This window comes from Ranitomeya variabilis, chromosome 2, assembly GCF_051348905.1.
Source record: "Ranitomeya variabilis isolate aRanVar5 chromosome 2, aRanVar5.hap1, whole genome shotgun sequence".
Lineage (NCBI taxonomy): Eukaryota > Metazoa > Chordata > Amphibia > Anura > Dendrobatidae > Ranitomeya > Ranitomeya variabilis.
The window spans coordinates 442,311,696-442,335,152 of NC_135233.1; the positions used below are offsets into that span (position 1 = coordinate 442,311,696).

The window sequence follows — 23,457 nt, forward strand, 5'->3', positions numbered from 1 at the left end:
CTTGAAAGACATCATAAAAATCTGACAGAAATGCTGGGATCTCAGAGGGAGTAGATGAAGAAATAGGAACCAAAGGTGCATCCCCATGAATACCCCGACATCCCCAGCTCAACACAGACATAGATTTCCAGTCCAAGACGGGATTATGAATCTGTAACCATGGTAATCCAAGCACTAAGACATCATGTAGGTTATATAATACAAGGAAACGAATAATCTCCTGATGGTCTGGGGTAAGACGCATAGTCACTTGTGTCCAATATTGTGGTTTATTGCTAGCCAAAGGTGTAGAATCAATACCCTTCAGGGGAATAGAAACTTCCAACGGCTCCAAATCAAACCCACAACGCTTGGCAAAGGACCAATCCATGAGACTCAGAGCGGCGCCAGAATCCACATAAGCATTCACAGTCACAGATGATAAGGTACAAATCAATGTCACGGACAAAAGAAATTTTGACTGCAAGGTACCTGTAGAAAAAGATTTATCAACCTTTTTATCAACCTTATTTATACGTTTAGAGCATGCTGATATAACATGAGCTGGATCTCCACAGTAGAAGCACAATCCATTTTTGCGCCTGTAATTTTGACGTTCGCCTCTAGACAAAACACGATCGCATTGCATATGCTCTAATGCCTTTTCAGAGGTCACCGCCAAATGGTGCACAGGTCTTTGCTCAGAAGACACCGCCATATGGTGCACAGGTTTTTGCTCAGAAGATACCGCCATATGGTGCACAGATTCTTCCTCAGAAGACCCCGCCATATGGTGCACAGATTTGCGCTCCCGCAAACGCCGATCAATCTGGATAGCCAATTTCATGGCATCATTCAGACCTGTAGGCACAGGGAACCCCACCATGACATCCTTCACGGCATCAGAGAGACCTTCTCTGAAATTAGCTGCTAAAGCGCACTCATTCCATTTAGTAAGCACCGACCATTTACGGAATTTCTGGCAGTATATCTCAGCTTCATCTTGCCCTTGGGAAAGAGCTATCAAGGCTTTCTCAGCCAAAATCTCCAAATTAGGTTCTTCATAAAGCAACCCCAAAGCCTGAAAAAACGCATCTACATTTAACAACGCAGGATCCCCTGGCGATAATGCAAATGCCCAACTTTGTGGGTCGCCGCGCAGTAGAGAGATAACAATTTTAACTTGTTGAGTCTGATCACCAGCAGAGTGAGATCTCAGAGACAAAAACAATTTGCAATTTTCTCTGAAACTCAAAAACCGGGATCTGTCTCCGGTAAAGTATTCAGGCAGAGGAATCTTAGGTTCAGACATTGGAGCACGTATAACAAAATCTTGTAGGTTCTGTACTTTTGTCGCAAGGTTATTCAAACCTGCAACTAAACTCTGTGGATCCATGTTTCAAATGGGTGTAACCCAAGCATTCAGATGTTAAGAGGAGAGGAGAAAAAAAAAAGGCTGAAGACTGCAATTTAAGCAAGAAATACAAATGATCAAACTAAGGTGCACTTTCAAACACAGAAAAAAAAAAAAAACCTTTTCTTCTCCTTCCTACTTTAGTGCATATTTTAACACATAGATTTTTTACTGGCCGGCCAAACTGTTATGGTTACCCCAATGACCATGGGAAAAGAATACAAAACGGACTAGCTCTCGGGTGATGGAAACTAAGGTCGACCGTGACCTGAACCTGACCCAACACTTACAGTAGCCGGGGGATGTACCTACGATGCCCTAGACACCACGCGCCAGCCGGAGATCTAACTACCCCTATAAGAGGAACATACAGGCCTGCCTTACCTCCAGTGAGGAACCCCAAAAGATGATAGTAGGCCCCCACAGATATTGACGGTGAGTTCAGAGGAAATGACATACGTAGGATGAACAGCAGATTTAGCACAGTGAGGTCCGCTTACTAGATAGCAGAAGGACAGGAAAGAGTTACTTCACGGTCGACCTAAAAATCACTATTCAAAAACACCATCCAGAAATTACTTTAAACTCCAGTGACAACTCATGCCACTGGAGTAGTAATTTTCTGTCCACAAGAGCTTCCAGCACTGAAGAGTCACATTGCAGATAGCTGGACAAAAATAGCAAAACAAGAAACAAAATTCAACTTAGCTGAACTGGAACTTGAGGCAGGTGAATGCAACAGAATGCTACTAGCACATTGTTGGCCGGCATGTGACTAACAGCCAAGCAGCCTTAAATAGGAAACTCCCCAAGAGGGTGGCGACAGGTAATCAGAGATGGAGGAAGGCACATAAGAGACACTACCATAACAGACCACCGGGGGAGCCCACAAACCGAATTCACAACACTCGAGTATATACGGTACTTTATAACACCAGTTTAAAAAAAAATATTTCAAAAACAGAAATGTTGGCCTACTGAAATGTATATTCAGTAAATGCACTCAATACTTGGTCGGGGCTCCTTTTGCATCAATTACTGCATCAATGCGGCGTGGCATGAAGGCGATCAGCCTGTGGCACTGCTGATGTGTTATGGAAGCCCAAGTTGCCTTGATAGCAGCCTTCAGCTCGTCTGCATTGTTGGGTCTGGTGTCGCTCATCTTCCTCTTTAAAATACCCCATAGATTCTCTGTGGGGCTAAGGTCAGGAGAGTTTGCTGCCAATCAAGCACAGTGATACTGTTGTTTTTTTAAACCAGGTATTGGTACTTTTGGCAGTGTGGACAGGAGCCAAGTCCTGCTGGAGAAGGAAATTTACATCTCCAAAATCTTGTCAGCAGAGGGAAGCATGAAGCGCTCTAAAATTAAAAATTTCCTTTTAGACGGCTGCACTGACTTTGGTCTTGATAAAACACAGTGGACCTACACCAGCAGATGACATGGCTTCCCAAACCATCAGTTATTGTGGAAACTTCACACTAGACCTTAAGCAGCTTGGATTGTGGCCTCTCCACTCTTCCTCCAGACTCTGGGACCTTGATTTCCAAGGTCTAGTGTGAACTATCCACAGTCAATGATGGTTTCGGGAGTCATGTCATCTGCCGGTGTAGGTCCACTGCGCTTTATCAAGACCAAAGTCAGCGCAGCCGTCTACCAGGAAATTTTAGAGCACTTCATGCTTCCCTCTGCCGACAAGCTTTTTGGAGATGGAAATTTCATTCTCCAGCAGGACTTGGCCCCTGTCCACACTGCCAAAAGTACCTATACCTGGTTTACAAAACAGTATCACTGTGCTTGATTGGCAGCAAACTCGCCTGACCTTAACCCCATAGAGAATATATGGAGTATTGTCAAGAGCAAGATGAGAGACACCAGACCCAACAATGCAGACGAGCTGAAGGCTGCTATAAAGCAACCTGGGCTTCCATAACCCCTCAGCAGTGCCACAGGCTGATCGCCACCATGCCACGCCGCATTGAAGCAGTAATTGATGCAAAAGGAGCCCCAACCAAGTATTGAGTGCATTTACTGAACATACATTTCAGTAGGCCAACATTTCGGATTTTAACCCCTTACTGACCTCGGACGGGATAGTACGTCCGAGGTCAGCTCCCCTGCTTTGATGCAGGGCTCCGCGGTGAGCCCGCATCAAAGCCGGGACATGTCAGCTGTTTTGAACAGCTGACATGTGCCCGCAATAGCGGCGGGTGAAATCGCGATTCACCCGCCGCTATTAACTAGTTAAATGCCGCTGTCAAACGCTGACAGCGGCATTTAACTAGCGCATCCGGCCGGAAATGACATCATCGCCGACCCCCGTCACATGATCGGGGGTCGGCGATGCTTCAGCATTGTAACCATAGAGGTCCTTGAGACCTCTATGGTTACTGACCCCCGGCAGCTGTGAGCGCCACCTTGTGGTCGGCGCTCACAGCACACCTGATTTTCTGCTACATAGCAGCGAACAGCAGATCGCTGCTATGTAGCAGAGGCGATCGTGCTGTGCCTGCTTCTAGCCTCCCATGGAGGCTATTGAAGCATGGCAAAAGTTAAAAAAATATGTGAAAAAAAATGTGAAAAAAATAAAAAAAATATAAAAGTTTAAATCACCCCCCTTTCGCCCCAATCAAAATAAATCAATAAAAAAAAACAAAAAACCTACACATATTTGGTATTGCCGTGTTCAGAATCGCCCGATCTATCAATAAAAAAAAAAGCATTTACCTGATCGCTAAATGGCGTAACGAGAAAAAAATTTGAAACCCCAGAATTACGTTCTTTTGGTCGCCGCGACATTGCATTAAAATGCAATAACGGGCGATCAAAAGAACGTATCTGCACCAAAATGCTATCATTAAAAACACCAGCTCGGCACGCAAAAAATAAGCCCTCACCTGACCCCAGATCACGAAAAATGGAGACGCTACGAGTATCGGAAAATGGCGCTTTTTTTTTTTGCAAAGTTTGGAATTTGTTTTTCACCACTTAGGTGAAAAATAACCTAGTCATGTTAGGTGTCTATGAACTCGTAGTGACCTGGAGAATCATAATGGCAGGTCAGTTTTAGCATTTAGTGAACCTAGCAAAAAAGCCAAGCAAAAAACAAGCGTGGGATTGCACTTTTTTTGCAATTTTACCGCACTTGGAATTTTTTTCCCGTTTTCTAGTACACGACATGGTAAAACCAATGATGTCGTTCAAAAGTACAACTCGTCCCGCAAAAAATAAGCCCTCACATGGCCAAATTGACGGAAAAATAAAAAAGTTATGGCTCTGGGAAGGAGGAGAGTGAAAAACGAACACGGAAAAACGAAAAATCCCAAGGTCATGAAGGGGTTAAAATCATTTTTTCAACCTGGTGTTATAAAGTATTCTAATTTACTGAGATAATGACTTTTGGGTTTTCATTGTCTGTAAGCCATAATCATCAACATTAACAGAAATAAACACATGAAATAGATCATTGTTTGTAATGACGCTATATAATATAGGAGTTTCACTTTTTGTATTGAAGAACTGAAATAAATTAACTTTTTGATGATATTCTAATTTTTTGAGATGCAACTGTATATGTATGACATCTGGCAGTAGTGAATATCTGTCCTTTTCGTGTTGAGTAGGAGTCCCACGCTCGGGCTTTCCATCTTGACACTTCGTAAGAAGACCTTCATTCAATCTACACTAGTCGCCATAAATGTTGTATCATCTGCATATTTAAGATGGTTGATGATTTGTCCAGCAAATTTTGACTTCTTCTTCTGATAGCAACTAGCCAAGTACAAGAACAGTGTTGCTTCCCTCAGCAAACAAACTCCAGCTATTTTTACTTGGACTAGTTTTTATAGTCCTCTCGCATGGTCATTTGATGATCACTCATTATCTAAGCTTTGCACATACCTGCAGTGAACCACTATAGGTGAATGCATTGAGTCGTCATTCGTCACGTATTCACGAACTAAATTTCTAAATTCTATTAGAACACTGGTTGCCTTCGGAACGCCGTGGTCTGGCCAAGCTGTAAAATGGAAATGCCGGACTACTTTACTCTGTCTTGTCTTCATCTAAATAAAAAAAGACAAAATAAAGTGATGATTTCTATAGTTCGAAATAGTAAATATGCAGTGGTACAAGGGGGGAAGGTTCCAGATAGCATTCAATCCACTTCAATCCATTACTGTCATGCAATAGGTTTATCTTTGCACTAATATTTTATAACCTTGGTTTCGTGAATGTATCATCACATACATGATCTGATATAATTTTTTTTTCTGCTTTTACTCTTTTTATATAAATCTGTTCCCAAGAGGAAATAAAAGTAATGATAATATATGCAGCTTGGCAAGAATAAAGCGTTTTGAAAACATTCTTCAGCCATCTGTCCGTGACAATTAAATTAACATTTTCTCAGAAGCCATACCTGTGAATATACATTTATATAGCGCATATGTAAAGCAGATTGTGGCAATGATTGTGACTTTAGAATATGCAGCAAAGAACTAGTTGTAAGAAAATCTTCTGTGTGCTTTGTTGGATAGTATAGGTAATGTGTCAGTAATCCTTTGATACTTCACTATTTACACCTCTTAAAAGGGATACAAAGTTATGGATAGGGGATAACTGACAGATTGCTGTGGTTTTGACAGATGGAACCCCTTCCCCACCAACGATCCTGAGAACGGGGCTCCGTTTTCATAAACTGGCTTCCATCAAACAATATATAAACGTGATGTATTTTAAAGGGTTATTATCAGAAGGAAAATCTATGTGGGTCAATAAATAGTGACTAAATGCAACTGTGTACTGGCCAAAAGCCATATACCGGTAGTTCTCAATTAGGATGGTTTTCATTACTATATTGTGGTTTATTTGCTGTATATTGTTTGTAAATCAATTCTTAAATAAGTACAGAGTATATGAAAATGAACAAGAAATCCCCTCAGTGCACCCCTAATGTGTTTTGGATACTATACTGTGTCATCAGGTAGTGGTGCTGGAAGATAACGTACTCACAGGAAGACTTCACCTCATTTAAACATGCAAAATTCATATTCAAGTTGGCCCTCACCTCTGCTAAACAAGACTACTTCACCACCGCTGTATCTTCTTTATCCTACAAGCCCAACCAGCTATTCAAAAGCTTTAATTCCATCCTCCACCCACCACCGCCCTTCCGAGACCCATCATCTCTGCAGAAGACTTTGCAACACATTTAAAAAATGAGATCAACCAAACAAGGCAAATATTTACTGCTTCTGCACCACAACTCCTATGTATAACAGGTCACTGTCCCTCTCCCATAACCTTCCTGCTCACCATCACTGAAGGAGAGCTTACTCATCTCCTCTCAAAAGCACACCTCACCACTTGTGCACTCGACCCCATCCCATCTCCTCACCAACCTCACCACCACACTTATCCCAGCTCTAACCCATCTCTTAAACCTACTGCTAACTTCTTGTACCTTCCCCTCTGCTTTCAAGCATGCCATGATCACACCTATCCTGAAGAAATCATCACTCGACCTGACCTCTGCGTCCAGCTATTGCCCCACATCACTGCTCCTGCTTATCTCCGAGCTCATCGAACAGAATGGCCATGCTGAACTTTCCTTCCATGTCTCATCTATCTACCTCTTTGACGACCTACAATTCAGCTTCCGTCCACACCACTCCACAGAAACTGCGCTGACCAAAATTACGAACGACTTACTGCCAAAGCTAAGAGACAATTCTCTATATTCCTCTTTCTAGACCTATCCTCTGCCTTCGACAGTCGACCATTCCCTCCTACTACAGATCCTCTCTTCCCTTGGCATCAAAGACTTTGCCCTCTCCTAATTCTCCTCACATCTCTCCAATCACACATTAAGAGTGTCCCACTTCCACACTACCTTCTCATCCCGCCCTCTCTTTGTCGAGGTCCTTCAAGATTCTGTCCTACTTTTCCCAATCTATAGCTTTTGCCTGGGACAACTCATATAATCCCATGGCTTCTATTACCACTTATATGAGGATACTCAGATCTACCTCTCTGGCCCAGACGTCACCTCTCTGCTGTCCCGAATCCCAGAGTGTCTATCAGCCATATCATCCTTCTTCTCATTACACTTCCTAAAGCTCAATGTGGACAAACCTGAACTCAATCTTTCCTCCATCTCACCTAATGCCCCTAACTGATCTATCACAATAAATGACATCATGCTTTCCCCTGTATTGGAAGTCTGCTGCCTTGGGAGTTACCCTCAACTCTGCTTAGTCTTTCAAACCAAACATCCAAGCTCTCGCTATCTCATGCTGCCTCCAACTCAAAAATATTTCCAGAATTTGTCCTTTCCTCAAACCTGAATCTACTAAAATATTAGTGTATGCCATCATCATCTCCTGCCATGACTACTGCAATACCCTCCTCTGTGGCCTCACAGCTAATACTCTCGCACCTCTCCAGTCTGTCCTTAACTCTGCTGCCCAACTAATTCACCTTTCTCCACTTCTCCCCTCTGCAAATCCCTTCATTGCCTCCCAATTCACCAATGTATCCAGCTCAAACTACTAATATTGACCTACAAAGCCGTCCATAATCTGTTTCCTCCATACATCTCCGAACTAATCTCCCGATATCTTCCAGCACGTAACTACCAATCCTCTAAATACCTCCTCTTCTCCACACTTATTCGCTCCTCACCCTATTGCCTTCAAGATTTCGCCCTAGTGTCTGCCATCCTCTGGAATTCTGTGCTCCAACATGCTGATTATCTTCCACATTCGGATCCTTCAGACTTAACTGAACTGAACTGAACGCAACTGTTTAAGAAACCGACAGCCTGCAATAACCTCGGTGCCACCTCATCACTACCGGAACTAATGAAAAACCCTTAACCTACTGTCTCCTTCCCATTAGACTGTATGCCCGCAAATGCAAAGGTCTTTCCTTTCAGTATGAGTCTATCATTGTTAGTTTGTTCTCTGTAATTTATATTTTGTATGTAACCCCTTCTCATGAACAACAATATGGAATCAAGGTGCTCTAAAAACAAATAGTAATAATCATCAGGTGTCTGAGACACCTTAGGAATGGTAATAGATTGCCTTTTTCACTGTCACAGACACGCAGTAGAAAGTCACACTGTGTCATGTGACCCAAAGACTGAGCGCTTCCTCATTCAGTGCCATGGATCAGTAGGGGTCCCAGCGATCTTCATCAACTGTTCTCTTCCATCTGTATATGAAGCAATAAAGTCTGGTAACTCACATCCACTAATGTAAAATCTCTGGTTGTCCAGTCCTGTAGAACATGTTCATCGTTCATGGATATAGAAAGATTTCCATAAATCCTTGCACTTCTCTGGGGCCAATATTCTTCACTCTTAACCTAAAATATCATAAGATACAATAGAGTTACCTTTTAGCCCTTTGTTGCTTATATAGTGCCAACATGTATCACACCGCTGCCTATCTGAGACATAATGCAACATGTAGCATATGCATATGCATATACGGTACTTTATAGATCAACACTATAGATCATTCTTACAGCCTCTTAGAAAAATACAACAAAGATTGGAAAGAGAAATATTTGCAAAATTGCACTTACAACAAAAGTCAAAATAAGCAATTTATAACACCAAGGCAGAGAGAGGATCACACCTCGCTCCCAAAGTACCGCAAGTCCATTAAAGCAGGTAGTAACTAATGGAGTACAAAAAACCACCAAAAAGAATTAAAGCAGGTCATATCAGTCAATAACCGTTGTTAAGCCCCTTACACGGCTGCTATTCCCATATAATTAAAATGTTTCAGTCATTAAAAAAAATAAAAACGTCAAGTGATGCACATAAGCCTTAACTTGATTGTTTTACCTTTCCGAGCTCAACACATTTTGTGAGCATAATTACGGCCCGAACATTTTTTTCCCATATCATACGCCAGAAATCATTGACAGTCCTTGGTAGAGGACCCTGTGCTGCAATGTACTCTTTTGTAGAATTGTAACCCTGGAAAAGAGACAAGAAGAACAACATAATATAACACACTGTACAAAATTTATAGATCTACAGTATACGGAAAAATATGCCACCCCCCAACATCCCACCAAAGGAGCTTTTCTGACCTCCCATTCTACATCCATAGACATTAACCAACACCGGAGCTCCTGCAACCCCCAACCTACCATCTCCTTCCCCATAATCCTGCAGAATGTAAGCCCGCAAGGGCAGGGTCCTCGCCCTTCTGTATCAGTCTGTAATTGTTAGTTTGTTTACTGTAAGTGATATCTGTAATCTGTATGTAACCCCTTCTCATGTACAGCACCATGGAATCAATGGTGCTATATAAATAAATAATAATAATAATTAATATGGGGTCGTCCCTCTGCAGATATAATGGCTCCCTCTCTTCTCTTTCTACAAGTTTTTGGAGGCATCTGTGGGAATTTTTGCCCCTTCATCCTAAGGCCTCTTTCACACTTCCGTTTTTTACAATCAGTCACAATCCGTCAAAATGTTGAAAAGACGGATCCTGTGCAGATTGTAAAAAACAGATGCACTGGGTCCGGTTTTTTGACGGATCCGTCGAGGCTATGTGCACACGTTGTGTATGAGTCTTTGCCACGTTTTTCCGCTGCGAAAACGCATACACAACACAACACATGTTAAAAATAATAAAAAAATAAAAAATTGTGATATTCTTACCTTCCGGCGTCCCCCGCAGTCTTCCCGATGCTCCCAGCAGCTCCCGTTCCCAGTAATGCCTTGCGAGACAATGACCCGTGATGACGTAGTGGTCTCGCGACACCGCTGCGTCATCGGGTCATTTCACAAGGCATCACTGGGAACGGGAGCATCAGGAAGGCTGCGGGGGCTGCCGGAAGGTAAGAATATCATGATTTTTCTTAAATTATTTTTAACATTATATATTTTTCTATTGATACTGCATAGGCAGCATCAATAGTAAAAAGAGAATTTCCCTGACGGGAAATTCTGCCACGCATGTCCAGTTTCAAAAGATGGCGTATGTCGCTGGATTCCAGCTTCTGACAGTCAGCGACGGATCCTGCGTCCATAGGCTTCCATTATAGCCAACGACAAACAGCGCAGGATCCTTCGCTGAGCGATTTTCCGACGTACACAAAAAACGTTTCTATGTGCGTTTTTTTCGCCCGATGGACAGCAATTTTACGACGCATCCAGCGCACGATGAATGAAACGGAAGGCCATCCTTCACAAATACAAGTCTATGAGAAAAAAAACGGATCCAGCAGAAACATTTGCTGGATCCGTTTTTTTTTTCACAAAATGACGCATTGTGACGGAAAAAGAAAGATGGAAATGTGAAAGAGGCCTAAAGACCATTTGTGAGGTCAGACCCTGATGTTGTAGGACAGGGCCTGGCTCTCTGTACTGATGGATGAGAGGAGTCCGCACTATAATTGTTTTTTCAAAATCGCTTGCAATAGTGATTTTGCCTTTAAAAGCAAAGCTTGCCGTGTCCTGGCTTTCCATCCAGACAGAATCATTCTAGACAGAAGCCATAGCTGATCAGAGTATTTTACTGACAAGGGTACGTTTTTTATACAGTGAAAATCCACTATAAATTACAATTTTAGGAATGTGCTTGAGAATTTAAGAAATATCATGCAAAAAATGTCTTCAGTGTAAAATGACCAGCCAAGCAAATTTAAAGCAAAACTGTCATGTGCAAAAAGGATATGAATGAATTCGCTTCCTCCCAGTAGCCGTGATTTCAGCGGCCAGACAGCATTTTAATGCTATATACCTGAGATTGACAACATTTTTTTTTTTAAACATGACAGGTTCTCTTTAAAATGATTAGCATATCAATATGGTGTCTGTGTGCAGAGCACTGCAGGAGGTCTGCAGCAGAAATGCATGTGTGAACACCCCCTTACTGGGCATGCTCCTGCAGTACACGTAGATAATTAAGATGGAAATTTAAATTAAATATATATATACCAGTCTGCCATTGCTAGTTTGGTTACTGTAAGTGATATTTGTATTTTGATGTAACCCCTTCTCATGTACAGCACCATGGAATTAATGGTGCTATATAAATAAATAATATTATATATTATAATATACACTGTGTTCCAAATTATTATGCAAATTGGATTTAAGTGTCATAAAGATTTAATTGTTTTGTTTTTCAAATAAACTCGTGGATGGTATTGTGTCTCAGGGCTCAATGGATCACTGAAATCAATCTAAGGCTACTTTCACACTAGCGTCGGGCTGAGGTTCCCGACGCTAGCGTTGTCTCCGCCGCACAACGGGGGCAGCGGATGCATTTTTCCAGCGCATCCGCTGCCCCATTGTGAGGTGCGGGGAAGTGCGGGGAGGTGGAGTTCCGGCCGCGCATGCGCGGTCGGAAAAAGCGGACCGTCGGGAGCAAAAAACGTTACATGTAACGTTTTTTGCTCCCGACGGTCCGCCACAGCACGGCGCAACCGTCGCACGACGGTTGCGACGTGTGTCATTGCGTCGCAAATGCATCGCTAATGTTAGTCAATGCAGAAAAAACGCATCCTGCAAGCACTTTTGCAGGATGCGTTTTTTCGGCAAAACGACGCATTGCGACGTAATGCAGTTAACGCCAGTGTGAAAGTAGCCTTAGGCTACTTTCACACTAGCGTCGTGCACTGCACGTCGCTATGCGTCGTTTTGTAGAAAAAACGCATCCTGCAAAAGTGCTTGCAGGATGCGTTTTTTCTCCATAGACTTGAATTAGCGACGCAGTGCGACGCATTGCCACACGTCGCAACCGTCGTGCGATGGTTGCGTCATGTTGCGTCGGTCCGTCGCCACCAAAAAACGTTGCATGTAACGTTTTTTGGTGCGTCGAGACCGTCTTTTCCGACCGCGCATGCGCGGCCGGAACTCCGCCCCCGCCTCCCCGCACCTCACAATGGGGCAGCGGATGCGTTGAAAAACAGCATCTGCTGCCCCCGTTGTGCGGCGCATTCACTGCTAGCGTCGGTACGTCGCAACGACGCAATTCGTCGTACGACGCTAGTGTAAAAGTAGCCTTAAACACATGTGATAATTGGTTTTCCAGGTGATTCTAATTAAAGGAAAACTACTTAAAAATGATGTTCCACATTATTAAGCAGGTCACAGTTTTCAAGTAACATGGGAAAGAAAAAGGATATCTCTGCTGCTGAAAAGCATCAAATAGTGCAATGCCTTGGTGAAGGGATGAAAACATTAGAAATTTTCCGAAAACTTAAGCGTGATCATCGTACTGTTAAGAGATTTGTGGCTGTATCTGAGCACAAATGTGTTTGTGCTGATAAAGGCATAATGAGGAAGATTTCTGCCAGGCAAGTTCATCGGATTAAGAGAGCAGCTGCTAAAAAGCCATTACAAAGCAGCAAACAGATATTTGAAGCTGCTGGTGCCTCTGGAGTCCCTCGAACCTCAAGGTGTAGGCTCCTTCAAAGGCTTGCTGTGGTGCATAAACCTACTATTCGGCCACCCTTAAACAGTGTTCACAAGCAGAAATGGTTGTATTAAGCCCACACATACATGAAGACTAATTTCCAAACAGTCTTGTTTACTGATAAGTGTTGAGCAACCCTGGATGTCCAGATGGATGGAGTAGTGGATGGTTGGTGGATGGCCACCATGTCCCAACAAGGGTGCAACGTCAGCAAGGAGGTGGAGGAGTCATGTTTTGGGAAGGAATCATGGAGAAACAGCTGGTGGGGCCCTTTAAGGTTCCTGAAGGTATGAAAATGACCTCTGCAAAGTATATAGAGTTTCTGACTGACAACTTTCCTCCATGGTATAAAAAGCAGAAATGTGCCTTCAGGAGCAAAATCATCTTCATGCATGACAATGAATACCTCTGAGTCATTGGCTGCTATGGGCATAAAAGGAGATAAGCTCATGGTGTGGCCACCATCTTCCCCTGACCTCAACCCTATAGAGAACCTTTGGAGTATCATCAAGCAAAAGATCTATGAGGGTGGGAGGCAGTTCACATCAAAACAGCAGCTCTGGGAGGCTATTCCAACTTCATGCAAAGAAATACAAGCAGAAACTCTCCAAAAACTCACAAGTTCAATGGATGCAAGAATTGTGAAGGTGATATCAAAGAAGGGGTCCTATGTTAACATGTAACTTGGCCTGTTAGGATGTTTTGGCGTTAAATAGCTTTTTTGTTCAGTGAATGTGACCTCCTAATGCTGCAAATTCCACAAATGAGCATTTTCAGTTCTTTAAAATAGATCAAATGTTTAGAAATTCTACTGTGCCTAATAATTTGGAACAGTGCATTTTGAGTTTTTATTCATTTTGGAGATTATACTGTTATCATTGGGAGGTTTCTTCAATAAAATTCGATGTATACTCTAACGGGTGATGACTTTTATTAGACTGACTGTCATTTGCACCGACCATTTAGGAAAATCCAATAAAAATGTAATTTGCATAATAATTTGGAACATAGTGTATATATATATATCGTGTGTATATATATACACATACATACACACGAAACAGATTTCTTTTGAAAGTTGGATGGAAGTTTGAGATGCTTACAGGAATGTAATTTGCATTAATGTAATCTTCTGTGGGGTTCCCGAGACTTGATAATACAACACGAGAGACGTCATCTAATGAATGAAAAAAAAAAAATAGACAGATGAGGATCATATTTACTCGCAGTAATGGTGCTTGTTTTTATTTAATACTAACTTTTTTCTAAGGAACTTTTATACATTTTCGTGCACCAATAAAAAATTCAATGTCTTAAAATTTACTTGGCTACCAAGGTAATTATTTTTTAGTACAACACATAGGTCCTGATTCAATAAGACTGGCATTTCCTACGCCAGCCTTAATGAGGGGTGTGCCAGAATAAGATGGGTCAAAGTCATTACGAGGTGCATGCCACTAAATAAACTCAGACATCCGTAACATTTCCGGAGGAAGAAACACACCAATATTGATTAATTTGATGGCGGGCGCAGCCACGCCACAGCCAATCCCAGTTCCTCCCCAGCTCTGCTCATTGTGGCGACGCTGCCAGAAAACTCCAAAAGTCTTACAATTTTTGTGTCACTCCACAATTAGTCCACAGTGCTGTCAGTTTTCTGACAAACTAGTTGATAAATTTGAACCAAAATGCCCATTTTTAATACTGAGCATCATGACATGAATAATGGTCTGCCTGGGTTATTCAGATGTGTATGATCCTGCAAATTATTATATTTTTTGTGGATGTGCAGCAAAAACCAAATATATTATATGTAGGATTGCTTTGGATTTCATCCAATGCTATGCAAAGGGTACAGTCCACAGTGAAAACCCATAAGCTTTACTGACACGTCAGTATTACTGATCAGTATTTCTAAGCTAAAATCAGGAGTGGCTCAAAAATACAGAAGAGCTGTAATTTTTTTTATTATACTTTTTTCACTATTTATTTTGGTTTATACTGATGCAAAATACTGACAAAATACTCATGTGTCAATAATGCCTTAGAAAGAACTGACAAGCTGGAAATGTAAAATATTTACAGCATGCGAATTTCTGCATTGAAATCATTACGTAAAGGTGTGGAAATCCGCAGGATATCCACTACATCTTAACATAGCCTAAGGGAAGATTTTAGTTAAATTCTTGACCCGTATGAATAGAGTTTGTAAAAATCTAAAAAAAAAAAAAAATGCGGCAGAAATAACCCTATATAAATATGAGGAACAGATTTCAGTTGCAGAAATTACTACATAAAATCTGCCAAGTGCAAAAATTTGCTTACTACATCTAGAGTCTACTACGGTACGTCTGAGTGTCCGCCTTCAGTAGGAGTAGACACTGGAAAATGATGCCCGTCAAGAGTCCATGCTCGCTCTGCTGTCACCATTATAGTCTATGGCTGGGTCAGAGAATACGTCCGAATCCCGTTTTGGGGGGTTCGGACGTAAGCCCCAACAAGGCCACCGAACGTGTGCTTGATGTGAAGGCACCCTTACACGTACTTACATGGCAACACATTGGTGTATCTGTTCTTCTCTCTATTCTCTACCTCATCAGCAACTAATTTCGTTTGTTTGGTGCCAACAGATGATAATTTCTAAATGAAAAATAAGGAGAAAAGTGTTAATAAGTATAGTTAATTTGCTCTAATCCTAGAAATAGTGAAGAAATCATAACTCTAACAAAATCCTGAAAATATAACACTAAGGGTACGTGCACATGGGAAGCATAGGCAGTGGAAAATCGGCATCTGCAATAACTGCTCTGTTTATGACGATTTAAGAAATCTCAAGCACAAGCTGCACAGAAAATTGCAGAGCAAAATTAACTAGCACTGCGGATTTGAATTATGCCTTATGTTAATTAATGCCGCGGATGTTACTATGGATCTCATACTTTGAACATTTTTGGTGGCACCTAGCCTAAAAGTCACATTCACAAACTGCATATTTGGTGCTGATTTTCGTATAGAAATTCTGCACCGTAATACAGTAGCAGTTAAGTAAATAAGACTTCATTAAATCTTATCTACACGTTGCTGTAGTTTATGTGCCGGTTTTAAAACATGCAGCATGGCAATTCTGTGTGCATAGTTTGGATTCCACCCTTTATAGAGAGAAGGATTACATTTGCTCCAAATCTGCAGCAAAATCCGCATGTAACACACAAGGATTTTGCTGCAGATAAATTGCAGATAAGCTTCGGAAAAATCCACACTAAATGTGGGACATATGAACATTAGGCTAAAGAGGTTGTTTTGGCTTAGAAAAGCATAGCCACTCCTCTGCAAGGCTTGCGTGTTCTTGCAGCTTAGTTATTAGAAAAATATTGCGGTGATTTTTCTAAGGAAAACATGACTGTTTTCTTAACAATCCCCTATATAAGGCACACTCGGTGCCCTCTATGACCAAATCCGAGAACTGTAGTTTGTGCTGCTGGCAGTGATCATGGTCTTCAGGTAATCCCATTTTCAGCGGAGCCGGGAGAAATTGGCATATAAATAGCAAGTGTCACAAAATGTAGGTGCAACCAAAATGTTGCGACTTTTCAGAGCTTTTATGCCACTTTTTTGGGCGTAAAAGCTTTGATCAATTGTAGTTAATATTTTATTCAGCCCCGTAATCACTATCATTATGGGGCCATATTAATATACTAAAACTGTCGAAAGGTCTTTTTTATGCAATTACAAAATCAACCAATAGGAGGCACAGTTGGAAAAAAAAAAGAACTCACCTCATACTCTTCACTAAACCCCAGATTACAGTCGGCTTTCTGCCTGTCAAAATGACTAATAAAACTATCAGTACTCATGGTCTGTGATCTCCTGTGAAAAGAATAAAAGATTTATCAAAATCATGAGAAATTTAATTTTAACTATACATACTTTTCTAACTTTATGGTGAAAAAAATAAAAAGCTATCTTTACAGCACTACAAATTTTGTAATAATAATATACGCAAATATATTGTACTGTTCAAAAAACTTTTACACTTTGTTTTGCTCTATAAACATGTATATTGGATGGAGGTCACTTTTTTCATTTCTATTCAGCTTTTGGAACAAATACACTGAAAAGCTTGACACATTATATATATATATATATATATATATATATATATATATATATATATATATATATATATATATATATATATATATATATATACACATGCAGATTAAAGAAAAGAAGGCAGCACTCCAAGTCCTTTTCAAAGTAGAAAACGTGCAGTTTATTCAAACCCACATCTCTCTTGTGCGACGTTTCGGCTCGCAATGAGCCTTTCTCAAGGCTTGAGAAAGGCTCATTGCGAGCCGAAACGTCGCACAAGAGAGATGTGGGTTTGAATAAACTGCACATGTTTCCACTTTGAAAAGGACATGGAGTGCTGCCTTCTTTTCTTTAATCTGCATGCAACTTGGGTGGATGAGTGGACCATCTCGCCCAGGAGGCCGGGCACCCGCTGGTGAGCATTGTGCTGTTCCAATTTTTATATATATATATATATATATATATATATATATATATATATATATATATATATATATATATATATATATATATATATGTATATGTATGTATGTATGTATGTATGTATGTATGTATGTATGTATGTATGCATGCATATATATATATATATATATATATATATATATATATATATATATATATATATATACACATACATATACAAAGCATATCCAAGACATAGAAGAAATGACTTAATAACTCACTTAATTGACGGAAGTTGGACACGAGGGTTCTTCTTCTCTCCTTTCCTGTAACAAATAAGAACATGATCTAACCACATAGATTATAGGGAAAAGGGAGTAACCAGCTGTGACTTGTGTCTAGGTAACTGAGCTCAGCTGTGGATTAGTCGCAGCCATTCCCCTGAGGCACAGTGGGACTGTGGGGTGTTGTATCCAGAGCCCTGTGGGACTTGCACTTGTCAGTACTAGGCTACCCAGCACAATTGCCATGAGTCGGAGTGCCAACATACACTACACATTTATCCAGGGTGCGGTAAAAGAAATGCTCAGTTGCCCCTAGGCTTTACATCTGAAACCAGCCTGGCTATAACCAGAGATCTTTTATTGGAAGCTTTACTTTGCATAGTGAAGAGCAGGACCCCAACCAGCAATAGTAGAATCGGGCAGGGAAGGATAATAACTGGGCTACAAAGTTGGAAATTATGTTTGCACCTCAGCAAAAAGAAAAGATCCCTAAAGCCACTTTTGGCTGAGTCAGGGAGTGCTGTTAGCAATGTAAGGCAATGCACTGCTGCCATCTGCTGCTCTCAGCGATGTATGTGAGAAATACACAGCAGTGACACCGCATGCCTGCACCCAGGACTGTAGACATTTCTACATACGTTATGTTATATGTTGTGTTCCCACATGTAAACATGCTGCATTTTTTTCTCCAAAAAAAGAAGTGGTGATCTGTTTCACACCTTTAATATTATACATTTCCTGACTTTTTATATACTTCTTCTTTTGTTGCATTTTTGGTACAGAACTGAGAAACTGAGAAACAGCGTTTTCAAATGTGTTTTCTTTGTGAATAAATGATAGAATTTGGCACTTTAAGGGAACCTGACAGCTCGTACATGCTGCCTGATTAATGGGTAGCATATATCAGACACTGGTTCTATGATTTCAGCCACGTATGCTTGATCCTGACGTACTGGGGCGTTTCAGAAAAAAAATATACTTTAAAAGCCGCCTGGGACTGAGCAAGCCAGAGCACACAGGGAGAGGCCTGTCACTCAAGGGGAGTGGGTGGGGAAAATCCAATGGGGTTCAGCCTTTCAATAAGTCACTCATGAGGCTCAGTCCCTGGTAATTGTAACCCCTTCGCCCCGAAGCCTGTTTTCACCTTCCTGACCAGGCCAAATTTTACAATTCTAGGAAGGAAAAGTACAGCTGAATAGGGCGCTCAGACCAAGACAGACACTTGTTTTAGATGAAAAAATAAATAAACTTCTTTACTTGGCCAAGTAAAGAAGTTTCTTTTTTTATCTAAAACAAGTGTCTGTCTTGGTCTGAGCGCCCTATTCAGCTGTACTTTTTCTTCCTTGCATTTTACAAGGAAGCGGCTTGAGGTAGCACGGACACAGCAGACTATCAACCATCCTGCAGGACCTGAAGGATGGAGGACCTGCGGTGACATCAGCATCATGTGATGTTCCACGTGACCGGCTAACCTCCGAACCCGGGATGGCGAAAGGTGCACGATAAGCACCGCAGGACATGGTTTTGCCAGCAGCATAACCATGGCAGGTTAGTGTACTTTGTTCTTAACCTCCTCCACTTGACCACCGGTTATCACACCAATTCTGACCAATGTCTCTTCATGAGGTAATATCTCTGGAACGCTTCAACGGATCCCACCGATTCCGAGAAAGTTTTCTCGTGACATATTGTACTTCATAATAGTGGTAAAATTTGTTTGATATGACTTGCATTTATTTGTGAAAATATCAGAAAGTTGGTGAAAAATTGGAAAATTTTGCAATTTTCAAATTTGTTATATTTATGCCCTTAAATCCAATAATTCTGTCACACAAAATAGTTAATAAATAACATTTCCCACATGTCTACATTACATTAGAAATTTTTTTTAAACCTTATTTTATTTGTTAGGAAGTTATAAGGGTTAAAATTTGATCAACTATTTGGAATTTTTCCAATAAAATTCACAAAAACATTTTTTTAGGGATCACATCACATTTAAAGTGACTTTAACCCCTTTCTGACCTCAGACGGGATAGTACGTCTGAGGTCATAAGCCCTTCTTTGATGCAGGCTCCGGCGGTGAGCCCGCATCAAAGCCGGGACATGTCAGCTGTTTTGAACAGCTGACATGTGCCCGTAATAGGCGCGGGCAGAATCGCGATCTGCCCGCGCCTATTAACTAGTTAAATGCTGCTGTCAAACGCAGACAGCGACATTTAACTACCGCATCCGGCCGGGCGGCCGGAAATGATGGCATCGCCAACCCCGTCACATGATCGGAGGTCGGCGATGCTTCAGAATAGTAACCATAGAGGTCCTTGAGACCTCTATGGTTACTGATCCCCGGCAGCTGTGAGCGCCACCCTGTGGTCGGCGCTCACAGCACACCTGATTTTCTGCTACATAGCAGCGAACAGCAGATCGCTGCTATGTAGCAGAGGCGATCGCGCTGTGCCTGCTTCTAGCCTCCCATGGAGGCTATTGAAGCATGGCAAAAGTAAAAAAAAAAGTTAAAAAAATTTGAAAAAAATAAAAAAAAATATAAAAGTTTAAATCACCCCCCTTTCGCCCCAATCAAAATAAATCAATAAAAAAAAAAATCAAACCTACACATATTTGGTATCGCCGCGTTCAGAATCGCCCGATCTATCAATAAAAAAAAAGCATTAACCTGATCGCTAAACGGCGTAGCGAGAAAAAAATTTGAAACGCCAGAATTACGTTTTTTTGGTCGCCGCAACATTGCATTAAAATGCAATAACGGGCGATCAAAAGAACGTATCTGCACCGAAATGGTATCATTAAAAACGCCAGCTCGACACGCAAAAAATAAGCTCTCAACCTACCCCAGATCATGAAAAATGGAGACGCTACGAGTATCGGAAAATGGCGCAATTTTTTATTTATTTTTTTTTCCTAGCAAAGTTTTGATTTTTTTTTCACCACTTAGGTAAAAAAATAACCTAGTCATGTTAGGTGTCTATGAACTCGTACTGACCTGGAGAATCATAATGGCAGGTCAGTTTTAGCATTTAGTGAACCTAGCAAAAAAGCCAAACAAAAAAACAAGCGTGGGACTGCACTTTTTTTGCAATTTCACTGCACTTGGAATTTTTTTCCCATTTTCTAGTACACGACATGCTAAAACCAATGATGTCGTTCAAAAGTACAACTCGTCCCGCAAAAAATAAGCCCTCACATGGCCAAATTGACGGAAAAATAAAAAAGTTATGGCTCTGGGAAGGAGGGGAGTGAAAAACGAACACGGAAAAACTAAAAATCCCAAGGTCTTGAAGGGGTTAAGGGGCCTATATGACAGAAAATACTCAAAAGTGACACTATTCTAAAAATTTCACCACTCAAGGTGTGGAAACCCCCCACAAGTAACCTCATTTTGGAAATTAGACCCCTCAAGTAATTTATCTAGATGTGCAGCGAGCACCCAGGTGCTTCACAGAAGTTTATAACGTTAAGCCATGAAAAGAAAAAAAAGATCACATTTTCCCCACAAAAATGTTCTTTTAGCCTCGATTTTTTTTTATTTTCTCAAGGGTAACAGGAGAAAATTGACCCCAAAAAATGTTGTGCTATTTCTCCTGAGTACACATTGGTGTGTACTCAACCCCATATGTTGTTGAAAACTACTTTTGAGGCACAGTGCAAAGCTCAGAACGGAATAAGCGCCATATTGGAGTTCAGATTTTGCTGGACTGGCTTGAGGGTGCCATGTCACATTGGTACAGCCCCTGAGGTGCCAGGACATCAGAACCCCCCATAAGTGACCCCATTTTACAAACTACACCTCTCAGTTAATTATTCTAGGAGTGCAGTGATCATTTTGATACCACAGGTGTGTCACAAAATGTTATACTATTGGGCAGCGAAGAAAAAAAAAATTACATTTTTCCACCAAAATATTGTTTTAGCCCCATATTTTACATTTTCAATAATGGCACGAAAATGTGTCCCACAATTTCTGCTGAATGTAGTAATACCCCATATGTGGCTGTACAGTACTGCTTAGCCACACGACGAGACTTGGGAGGAACGGAGCTCAGATTTTGCTAGAATAGTTTGTGGACTTCATATACAGAGCCCCTAACTGCTGGAAGGGCAGAATATCCAGCAATACCAGATTTTTATGTTTTGCAGCTGTCACACACAAAAGAGGCTTTTTATTGCAAAAACAAGTTTTCACATCCCCAAATCTTGATAAATATAATTTTTCCATATTTTGGCCCACAGGGTCATGTGATGGCTTCTTTTTTGCGAGACAAGTTGATGTTTTTATTGGTATCACATTCGTCCACATTACATTTTTTTTATCGCTTTTTATTCCGATTTTTGGGAGGCAGAAGGAAAAAAAACAGCAATTTTTTTTTTTTTTTGGGGGGGGGGGTTATGCTGTTCACTGTATGGTAAAATTGACAAGTCAGCTTTATTCTTTGGGTCAGTACAGTTATAGAAATACCACACTTACAGTTTTTTTCTATGTTTTGGCGCTTTTATTCTGAAAGCTATAAAAAAAAATTTATTTTTCCACTGACTGAGTTGCATGACAGCTTATTTTTTGTGAGAGAAGATGACGTTTTCAGACATCCAATATTTATTTACATTCATCCTTTCGTGTTCTATTCCACTTTTTTTTTTCCGTGGTATGATGATTAAGCATAGTTTTTTGCCATGTTTTTTAACAGTGTTCACTGAAGGGGTTGATTAGTGGGTCAATTTTATAGGGGGGGGGGGGGTCATTCTGGACACCGATACTAAGTATGTGTACTTTTTTTTGTTTATTTTTACATAAAGAAATGTATTTGTTTAATTTTTTTTTTTTTGTAAATTTGATTAATTAGCTTTACAAATTTTATTAACTTTTTTTTTAAAACTTTTTTACATTGTCCCAGGATGGGACATCAATTTTATATTGACAGATCGCAATGGCATTTTCTCACAGAAACTTGTAGGGGGAACGAAAACACCAAAAGAAGCACAGTTTAAGAGCACCTATAAATTCCCAGGGTTGTTCACCCCAGTTTTGATGAGGGGGAAGCGCTAAAGTTAGGCGAATGCCTCTTCATGAATGAGGACCGCCTGAAGAGTGACGTACACCTCTGTGTGCGCCTCACAACGAATCCTACTCCAGTCCCTGCTGGAGAAAGATTCATGCTGCTGCTCGTCATGAATTTGATGACCGGTGGTCGCCACACCCACTTTGTCAGAAAAACGGCACAAGAACGCCAAAAGTCGCATAATTTTAGAGCACCCTCAAGTTACGACAAAATTATGCGACCTTTCAAAAAAAATTTAAGCCATTATACTGGAGTAAAAACCTTGATGTATCGGGCCCACAGAAGAAGAAAAATTAAACATGGCTTTAATGTTCAATTTAAGAAAGCACAGGATCAGCAAGAAAAGTGAATTTACTTTTCAGGTGAATTTTAATGAGTTGCACTGATAGCTACATAGTTCACATAGGCTCATAAAATGTTCTGACTCTTACCTTCTCATCTTCACGATAAAAAATACTATTACCCCGATAACAATGGCACCCAGAACACTGCCGACAACAGCTCCCACAATCTTTCCTAAGAATAAAAACACAAAGCTCAGCAATTACAAATTACAGATGTGCCCTTCACCCAAAATGTCCCAAGACACGTTACACAAACATTAAGAATTTAAAAAATATATAAATTACATTTGAAGGTTAGCCAAGTGACTAGCACCCCACACTGATCTCTTGTGTATGATATATACCATTACTATAACTCTGACAAGTTCTTGAAGGGAAGGTCAAACGTGAAAAAAAATAGAAATTATGTTTTTAGAACA

The 23,457-nt window shown here is 40.8% G+C and overlaps 1 protein-coding gene across 1 annotated transcript in view; it reads right to left on the reverse strand.

Moving 5' to 3' along the window:
* The window catches only part of LOC143806512 (receptor-type tyrosine-protein phosphatase eta-like), a 36,732-nt gene extending 13,501 nt beyond the window's left edge, over window positions 1–23,231 (reverse strand). Inside the window, exons 1-8 of the mRNA XM_077287130.1 lie at window positions 23,126–23,231; window positions 17,620–17,664; window positions 16,621–16,711; window positions 15,394–15,484; window positions 13,948–14,021; window positions 9,250–9,384; window positions 8,643–8,762; window positions 5,292–5,455 (exon numbers count right to left, since the gene is read on the reverse strand). Of these exons, the coding sequence (XP_077143245.1) occupies window positions 5,292–5,455; window positions 8,643–8,762; window positions 9,250–9,384; window positions 13,948–14,021; window positions 15,394–15,484; window positions 16,621–16,711; window positions 17,620–17,664; window positions 23,126–23,133 (728 nt within the window). The 5' untranslated portion in view covers window positions 23,134–23,231. The remainder of the gene's footprint in view (window positions 1–5,291; window positions 5,456–8,642; window positions 8,763–9,249; window positions 9,385–13,947; window positions 14,022–15,393; window positions 15,485–16,620; window positions 16,712–17,619; window positions 17,665–23,125) is intronic.
* Window positions 23,232–23,457: the final 226 nt, after the last annotated feature.